This window comes from Colius striatus, chromosome 1 (genome assembly GCF_028858725.1).
Source record: "Colius striatus isolate bColStr4 chromosome 1, bColStr4.1.hap1, whole genome shotgun sequence".
Classification (NCBI taxonomy): domain Eukaryota; kingdom Metazoa; phylum Chordata; class Aves; order Coliiformes; family Coliidae; genus Colius; species Colius striatus.
In genome coordinates this window covers 53,518,915-53,528,547 of record NC_084759.1, presented here as the reverse complement: position 1 = coordinate 53,528,547, position 9,633 = coordinate 53,518,915, and the positions used below count along the sequence as shown (strand labels likewise).

The following is a 9,633-nucleotide window of genomic DNA, read 5'->3' as shown; positions in this document are numbered from 1 at the left end:
AACCTGCTCCACTGTAGGCTCCTTTCCACAAGGTCACAGGCAACCTGTTCCAGCGCAGGCTTCCCATGGGATCACAGCCTGCATCAGGATCCACCTGCTCCAATGTGAGGTCCTCCCTGGGCTGCAGGTGGATCTCTGCTCCCTCATGGCCCCCATGGCTGCAGGGGCAGGGCCTGCCTCTATGCAGTTTCCATCCATCACCCTTTCCATCTTTCACTGTACTCAGGCACTGATGTACATGGTCTCATTTCTCAGGAAAACAAGCAGAGTGTGTGTCCACACACATGCCTGCATAAGGCTGTCAGCTCATTTTATTCGAGGTTGACTGAGGGGTAGAAATCTTTGAGATGAGGGCCATCAAGATGATCAGGGCAATGGAACATCTTTCATAGGAGGAAAGGCTGCAGGAACTGGGGCTGTTTAGTCTAGAAAAGAGAAGACTGAGGGGAGATCTTATTAATATTTACAAATATCTAAATGGTGGGAGTCAGGAGGCTGGGACATCCCTTTTTTCTATAGGAGCTAGCAACAGGACAAGGGGTAATGGGATGAAGCTGGAACACAAAAAGTTCCACTTAAACATCAGAAAAAACTATTTCACTGTTCAGGTGAGGGAGCCCTGGCACAGGCTGCCCAGAGGGGTTGTGGAGTCTCCTTCCTTGGAGGTCTTCAAGACCTGCCACGGCACGTTCCTGTGTGACCTGATCTAGGTGAACCTGCTTCTGCAGTGGGGCTGAACTAGATGGATCTCTGGGGGTCTCTTCCAACCCTACCATTCTGTGATAAGTTTCAGGAAAACAGGATTGTGCAGCATGATCTCAGCTCATATTAGACAGTAAAGAATATCAAAACTATAGGAAAAACTTCACTTCACCATGTCTCAATAAGATCATTGTATATTTCAATGTGTTTCATGCAGTTGGTTTGTCCAGACTCCACTAGGAGAACTACCTCCTGAAAAGTAATTTATGCTGCAGTAGATGCTCACCCCTTTCTTGAATTCCATTGAAACAATGTTTAACCACAGCACTGTGGATCCCAGACCCACTGGCTGACAGACTTAAATAATTTTAATACTGGTGAAACCACATGGTGCTTTTTTGATGGGGGTCGGGGGAGGGGGGGAAGCACAGAATCTCAGCACATTCCATAGCACATTGGAAATGGTGAGATTGAGCCCTCGAATCAAAACTTCAAGAGGCCAAACGTGGGGGACAAAACATTGTCAGGTTCTTCAGGGTTTTGCACAGGTCCAGGGTTTCTCTTGTGTGTGGGAGAGACCTGATTGCTGAACAGCTCGCCTTCCATTTAGGAAGCATTGCAAAAACATGAGGTTCATTTCGGATTAGTGCTTTTGCAGCTTCTGACAGGAAGGCAAGTGCTTCCTGAAACCATACACCTCGCCAGGGAGATAGCGTTACCCTGACCTTTCTTCAAGCGTCCGAGCGAAGGAGGCAGGAAAAGGACATACCAGAAAATGTCTAGGGTTTCTGCCGTCTTCATCTATCCCCTCACCTCGATTTCCTTATTTTAAGCGCGCAGGCTCCGAGCCTGATGCTCACCTCGCTTCACCTGCTCCGCCTCACCGGCAGCCGGGACCACCGCTCCCCACGCTCAGGCTGCGTGGAGAGGAGAAGCCACTCAGCTTTAGCTGTGTGGGCTGTCCCCATCAGGCCCCGCTGCCTCCCAGCCCAAGAATGATGCAAGCCCGACGCCCGGGAACCGGTACAGCCAGAGGAGCTCAGAGGATTGGCGCCGGCGAGTCTCCGTACGCCGCGGTACGTACGTTCAAGTGCGGCCCGTGAGCCGACGGTAGCGGGCGGGGCAGCGCCCGCAGGTAGCTGGAAGCGGCAGACGAGGGGAGGTGGCAGAAGAGGGGAGGCGAGGCGAGGCGGGGCGAGCGCTTGCTGCCGTTGCCGCCCCTCCTCCCCCCGCCACCGCCTCCCCCCACGCCCCCGGTGTGTCATCGCGCCGCCGGCACGGCCCCGCGCCACCGCACCGCCAACTGCCGCCTTGCGCGCGGCCGGGGCAGGCAGGGGAGGAGGGGGCGGGAGGGAGGGAAGGAGGATGATGTGAAGACCGCCGCCGTTGTATCCGTGACCGCGGCCTCAAGAGCCCGAGCTTGGGACGGTTCCTTTCCCACCGCCAGCGCACAGGCGCTGCTAGCTCGGGGGAAGGGCGAGGAGGAGGACTGACTGTGTGTGAGGCTGTGGAGATGAGCTAAGCTCTGTCCTCTGGAGCTGCCTGAGGAGAGACCCGACTCCGAACCACCCCTCACGTCCCTGCTGCCGCCTCCATGGCTCACTCCCCCGTGCAGACGGGCCTGCCGGGGATGCAGGTGAGGGCCGCCCGCCTCCCTCTGCCCGCGCCGCCCGGAGGGACGAGCCCCAAGGGCAAGCACGGACGTGTACCCACGGCGGCGTGGGATGGGCCCTCGCCGCCTCTCCACGCGAGTGGGCATGGCGGGGAGCGGTGTGAAGGGGCGCGGTGCGTGCGGCTAAGGGGGCTCCCAGGGGTGGAGAGGCAGGGCGAGGGGAGAGAACGCCACTGCGCTCTGACTCGGCCGCGGGGGCTGGGGGCAAGCCAGAGGGATCCCGTAACCCGTGGAAACGAAACGTGCTGTCAGCACTTCGCGTAATGCCTAACGAGGTCCCTCCGCCTGGCGAATCCCTCTCGCTTCATTCAGCCTCTGTTTTGCTGCAAGCGTGCGGAGCGGTGCGCGGTTTGCGTCCCCCTCCTCACGTCCCGTAGTTCTCCTCGGTGATTTAATTCATGAAGCGAAGTGTATCATGGTGGGCGATTTTCGATCCCGTCATTTTGACGTGATTGGAGGAGGCACACGTAAAAACAGGGCCTGGAAGTGTTGACCTTCAGCGCATGCTGCAGTGCCCATCTCCGTGGTGCTGGCTAGTGGGAGTTGCTGTCTGAGGTGGGACAGTGTTTAGCTCTAAGAGTGGGCTAGCTGCTGTTTATCATACCTTGGAATTTGCTGGTTCTGCATTGTAACTGTGTTTTTGAAATAACTAGGGTGGTTTTTCTGGTGTCGGAGTTGGCTTTTCCCCTGTTTTTTTTCTTAGTCCAAATGCAAACTACTGCTAGGAAAACATTAAGGTCATTGGTATCTGTGGTTCATTGGTCTAATGTTTCCCACATCTTATTAGAAACGTCCCAATCTCTGGGAGAAAAACTTATGAATGACACATAAGAGTTTTCCTTAGTTTGTCCTTTGGATCGAAAGTTTTTGTGCTTCATTTGGTTTAAGCATTGATTTACTCTGGTTCATTTTCCCATGCGTCAAGATTCTACGTCACGAAGCTTTTTCCTTTGCATAACCATAAGATTTGAATTTAAAATATTACATGCTTAAACATAGCATGAATTATATGCTCAGGCATAGTACGGGATGCAAAGTAGAGTATGTAGGCCCTCGCTCTGAGCTGATTAATTTATTGCTTTGTAGGTACTGCTGTCTCCCGAATTATGAGCAGCTTACTGACTGCCAGATACAGAGAAGTAAGGGTTTCTTGGTTTGGCTAGGTCTAGATTAATTTAGTATTTTTTATCCTTTTGAAACACATTAGAAACAAGATAGCTATCTACTTGCTTTGAAAGAGGTTCTGTAATGCTTAGAATTAAAGTAATATTTTGTAGCCAAGTTATACTTTGTGTAAGTGAAGATCTTTTTGGCAATATGTGCATACTGCTTATGTGTGTGACTGCATGATTTCTCTAAGGTCCTGCAGTTTTTATTGACTTGATTTGTTATTTAGCGTGTAAGACTGTTAGCTGTACTGTCTCTGGCTAGATACCTAGTTTTTTTTGTTAGTCCACGGAATTTGGGAGTTTGCTTCAAATCTCCTTTTATTCGGGACAAAGTTACTTTTCTCGTGAATTTTGATGGTATTGTTTGAGTTTCTCAAGCGTGAACTTTAACAGGGTAAAAACTCCAACACCAAAGTAAAGACCTGCTTGATAGGTAGAAGCTGTCAGCAATGTGAATACTACTTGCTAATTTACTGCACCAAGTTCAAGATGTCTAATATCCATTTCCATTCTTTCAGAGTATGTAGCAATCTTATAGTGATCTGTTTTCAGTACACGGTTCTCTTTGATTTTATGTGCAGATAATCTTCAAAGAGAAAGATGTACAATGTAGATGTACATCTAAGTAAGACATCTAAGGTTATGGTCCGGGACTTTTTATCGTGTAGAAGAGAGGAACAGAGCTTTGTTCTCTAGGTTATAATTAAATTGCCTAAATCACGGGACTATTTTTTCCTTTTTCTGTAGTGTGATCCCTCCTTCCCACCTACTAGCTTCAGCAACAGTGTAAGCCGTGTCAGTGACAAGTTATGCAATTTTCTCCTACATTCTTTACTGTACTTACACAAGAGAGCAGTCAGTGTCCTCGTGTGAACGAGAGTAATGACTTGACCCCCAGAAAAGTCACAGGCAGGGATGCTTTGTTAATGCTGTTTGGCATGGGCAGAGTAGTGTGTAAACAGAGCAGGGGAATGAAAGATTAAGGTATTTCTGACAACATATTTGATCGATGCTTAAGAGTGATGCATAAAAAGTAAGTGGGTAGGGAGTGAGCCAAAGGAATGAAAAACTGTGGAGGAAATGTAGGACGGTGCTGGAAGGTTGTCAGAACCTGAGATTTGCTGTCTGCTGCAAAGTGGGCATGTTGTTACCTGAATGAAAGCAGAGTTAGGTTTTGACCTAAATTTCTGCCCATACAAGTAAGTTTGGATTCAGTTTGTGCTGCCCTTGGCTTAAAGGCTTTGTGTAGATACGAGTTTGAGTTGCGATGTGAAGAAGCCTCATTACTAACCTGAGAGTATATTGTGTTCCTTCTTTGTGCTTTATAGAAGTGGCCTGAGGAGAGTGCTTATTTGCCTGTAATGCATGAGATTTCTTTAAGGCTGGCTTGGAATAAATTTATGTGACCTTGATTTTTAGACTGGCGCGCAGTTTAAGGCTGTGGTAAGCTTCTATAGGTTCTTTATGGAAGCTATATTTTAAATAATAAAGTACTGTGCATATAAATCTATGTTTGAGTGCTTGGTGAACTGTAATGTGTTTTGAAGCATGCATTGAACCAAAAAGCTTGGGAAGCATAGGCTAGCAGAGAAAATCTTCAGGGATGCAGCTGCAGAACACATTGCTGCAGTATATGAAGCTGTTGGATATGTAGCAGCAGCCAGTTTTAAGGTAACCTTTAACAATAAAATGCTAAACCGAATAGTGATTACATGTCTTGCTCCTCTTTTGCCACTTAAAGAAATTTGGGGTTAAACTGCATCTGGTTTACTTGTATCTTTCTTTGTTTATGAAGTTGGAGAACCAGAAAAAGCAGGATTTTTTTACCTTATTTTTCTGTGTTACTTCCAACTGTGTAGAATAGGTTTTATTAAGCTACTTTGAAATGAGCCCTGTATTGTGGTAATAACAATAGGAATACTTTAAACTCCTCCTGATGAAAGATAAATGGCTCTGTCAACTTCAGATCCCAGAGACGTGAGAAAAGCCCGCAGGTGGTTTGTCTTTTTGGAGTTGACTGTTCAGGCAGTACAGTGCCACAGTTGGAGTGAATCTAGGCATGACTTCTACTTGTAATTCTAGGTGCTTTCATAGTTAAGATAATTTAAAATTTCAGATGACTAAGAGTTTCAAATATGCTTTCATGGCATAATAAACACTGATACTGATGGATTGCAGAGTTAGTGGGTAAAAGTAATTATTGTCACCTTCTTTTTCCTGTTTCTGTCTCCTAAAGAGGGAGGGAAAAGCAACCAAAACACTGAACATCACGCTCCTCAAAATATCGTGAACCCTTTTCTTTTTTCTCCCCGGAATAATAATTCTCTGAGATTTCTCTGTATTTTTAGGTATGCCCATATGTCAGGTTCATAAAATTCCTAAGGTGCTTTTGAAATTCCATCATCTTCAAGCCAAAGTTTCTTGTGTATGATAAAAGCCTTTCTTTATCTTCCTCTCTTTTTTTATTTTGGATAACAGTAACGGTATTTATGCAGTAAGGTATTTTTACTCATTCTTCATTGTTATTTTCAGTATAAGAGCTACAGGTTATTCATCTAAAATGTAAATTAACTTTGACATTAACACTGTCTTGCTTCAATAAATGTTAAAGATTTAACTAAATTTGAGTGGCAACTTGACAGAGAAAGGTTGTTAAGTCTAAAGGCATTCTTTCTGTCTCAGAAGATGTCTGAACTGTCAATTTGCCAGACACTGCCAGAGTGTTTTGGGAAATATTGCTATTTACCTGTCTGTTCTTGTAATGTTCCCAAGATGTTACCTTTTGACTGCTGTAGGAAAAGTATTCTGGACTAGAGAATCCTTTGTTCTGATTCAGCTTTGCTGTTCTTTTGTTCTTACACTGTCTCTTTTTTTTTTTTTTCCTTTTTTTCTGTCTTCCCTGTTCTAACTTGTTCTCCTTTTACAAGGCACTCTTGTGACTATTTTGTGAGATCTGTTTTTGGTAATTGCCAACCGTGAGGTTGATAAATGAAAAGCAGCATGCGGCCTCTGCAGCCTTCCATTTGTGGCTTCTGTGTAGATTAATTTTCACCACTTTGATTTTTTTTTTTAAGTTTGTGCTCACAATTATTGTTTAAGTTATAGTTTGAGAAATACTTTACAGTAACTTACAGCACTTAATTATCTATAAGATATTTAGACCATTATGGTCATGGCTGATCTGTTTTAAAATGTCTTGGGGATGGAAGTCAGTCTGCGGCATATTAGAAGCTCAGTCCTTCGGTACAAGAACAGAAGAGTTATAATTTGCAACACCTTCTTGCCCTGTAGGTCAAAGGATGTGTCAGGGCTGTTCAGTAGATGTGTGGAGCTTTTTTCTGAGAAGTCAGCTCTTGTCAACAGTGAAACTATTAATTCTGGGAAGTCAACTGTAGCAACTTCTCATGAGTATGTGAGTAGTAAAGGGTTTTTTTCCTCAAACGCTCCCAAAATCTTGCTATTAAGCATATGTGGAGGAGTTGATTTCCTTTGGATGTGATACTGCATGTGATTTCTTGGTGTTGTCCTTCATGTAGCTTCCTTGGGAAATCATTGTTGCATAATACTGTTGGATAATATTTTTAAGTCCTGATACTGTTAACTCAGACTGTATTAAAATATCTGTGGTTCTGTTTTCCTTATCTTTAAGCTTCTTTGTTCTTTTCTTTATGTGGCCTTTGCAGGTCCTTTTGTGTTAGATGGGAAATAAGTAGTAATGAACTGTCATGTTGTCCTGGTTTAGGCCCATGGGGGGGGGGACAAAAGACCACACTTAGACTTAAGTACCAAAGAATTGCTAAAGGCCAGAGAGGACTTAATTGCCGCTTATGGTCCTGGACAAAACAGACCAGGCTACTGGGCTTGGGGAAGAAAACAGAAAATAATTTAATCCAACACCAACTAAAACATAACCATAAAACCCCAAAACGTAACAAACACAAACCAACACAGAATGGTACAATAATTAGGAGTACAACCAGCCCTTTAAGACCATCTTCTCCCCACCCCTCACCTCTTCCAGGGCTCAGAGCCCTGATCCCGGTGTCTTTTTCTCCACCCCCACTGAACAGCTCAAGGAGGGCAGGGAATGGGGATTTCAGTCAGTCTATTCCTGATGGCTTCTGCCGTTTGCCTTTCCTCAGGGCAGGTGGGCTCTGCACCAGTCCTCCCTGCTCCTCCATGGGGTACCTCACACACACATGGCAGCCCTGCACAGGCTGCTCTGACGTGCATTCATCCCAAAGGCTGCAGCTCCTCTCTGCCTCTTGTGTGGGGCTGCTCTGCAGCCTGCAGGCTCTCCAACACAGCCTGCACCATGGCCTCCTCCTCACACAGTCTCTCACCTGTCCAGGTGCATTCACCTGGAGCTGCTGGTGGCTTTCAGTCCTGCCATTGCCCTCCATGGGTTGCAGGGGTACAGCCTGGTTTCTTGCCATGAGTTGCAGTAGGGTCTCTGGTGTGGTGCTCCTTGTTCCTTCCTCCTTCTCTGACTGTGTGGTCCACATGGTCACCTCCATCTTGTACCACTCTTACACCTCCTCCCAAGCACTTCAAATTCCTGTCCCTAAGTAGTGATGGCAGAGGTGCCAGATTGGCCCAGCTGGGACAGAGGTGGGTCTGAACCCAAGAGCCAGGGGAAAGTCCAGGAACTCTTTTCTGGGTCTTCACTGCAACCCCCTTCCCCTGTTACCAAGCAAAAGAGGCTCCTTGCTAAACCATGACACATGTATAGGTTTCTCTGTCTTTGGGGTGCAGTTTGAGATACTCAGTCTCTTACTTTTTTTTTTGAGTTGATCATATCACTTCAGGAAAAGCTGAAAGATTTCATAGAGTGTTTTGGGATAAGGATTGACAACAGTGAATCATTTTTTTTGAATCTCATAGTTACATTGTTTTGGCCCTTCTATGATTTTGGAACTAGGATTTTTAGACATGCTGTCTACAGTTCTATTTCCTTTTTAATGTTTATGTAGAAGTACAGTGTGGTACTTATACAGAAGTAGAAGAGGTAGGGAAAGGTGTTCTAATTTCCAGAGGCTGAGCTTACAAAATCTAGTTTTGGATCTTTGCTCTGGTATCAGTTGCATCCAAGATGATTGGTTGTCCTTATCAGTTATTGAGTGACAAATGTCAGTGTTCACCTTTCTATCCTACCTGTTGTCACACCATTAGTGTCAAGGGTTCTAAACAGGAGAAACCTGTCTTCCATCAGTGGCCTTCCGGAAGAGAGGTAAATGGACACTGCCTATGGCAACTGTATCTTTCAGATAGACCCCTTATAGATCGCTTGGGCTAGTCATGCAGCCGTAGCAAGCCTCCTGTACCAGTTCCATGTTGAGTCAGTAGTCAACTGTTGTCTTTGTTCCCCCAAGCAATAGGAGATTACTGATGTGGTGAATACATTTAAATGCTGGGGCTTGTGTTACGAGTGGTGTACAAGGCTTTGATGTCAACTCTTGCACAGTGGCTTCTTCTGTGTTTCTGAGACAGGGAGTGGATATATGTGTCTTGGCTACACTTCTACATTTTGCTGAAATTCTTTTTATCATGCTCCCTTTCTTGAAGAGGTGGGGGGTTGAGGTGGGATAGGAACGTACCAAACACTGATGAGCAAAGCCAGTCCGGGATCAAATTGAAAATACTGCATTCTAGAATAATTTGACCTGACTATTAGTTTTGTGATGATACACCTGCCTGCATTGGTAGAGTGATATTTACTAAAATGATGTTTTGTGTGGCTAAAAGCATCATTTGTGTAGATTCCGCTATGTAATCAAAGCCTCTTTTACATGTAAACTCTTCAAATTGAGGACACTGAGTTTGTCCATGTTAGTCTGGAGTTTATTTCCATATATCTGTATGTACCTGACAACCACTAATGGAGATGATACATTAGGAAGTATCATAGAATAGAATCTTAGAATCACAGAATAGTTTCAGCTGGAAGAGATAACTTTAAGATCATCGAGTCCAGCCTTTATCCTAGCCCTATCAACCACTAGATCATTTCCCTGAGTACAACATCCAACTGTCTCTTAAACACCTCCAGGGACAGTGACTTCCCCATTTCCCTGGGCAGCCTGTTCCAAT

General features: G+C 45.4%; 1 protein-coding gene across 1 annotated transcript in view; it reads left to right on the top strand.

Annotated features, from left to right (window-relative positions):
- Positions 1 to 2,090: 2,090 nt before the first annotated feature.
- The window catches only part of STK24 (serine/threonine kinase 24), a 60,347-nt gene continuing 52,804 nt past the window's right edge, over positions 2,091 to 9,633 (top strand). Inside the window, exon 1 of the mRNA XM_062020538.1 lies at positions 2,091 to 2,338. Within this exon, the coding sequence (XP_061876522.1) occupies positions 2,297 to 2,338 (42 nt within the window). The 5' untranslated portion in view covers positions 2,091 to 2,296. The remainder of the gene's footprint in view (positions 2,339 to 9,633) is intronic.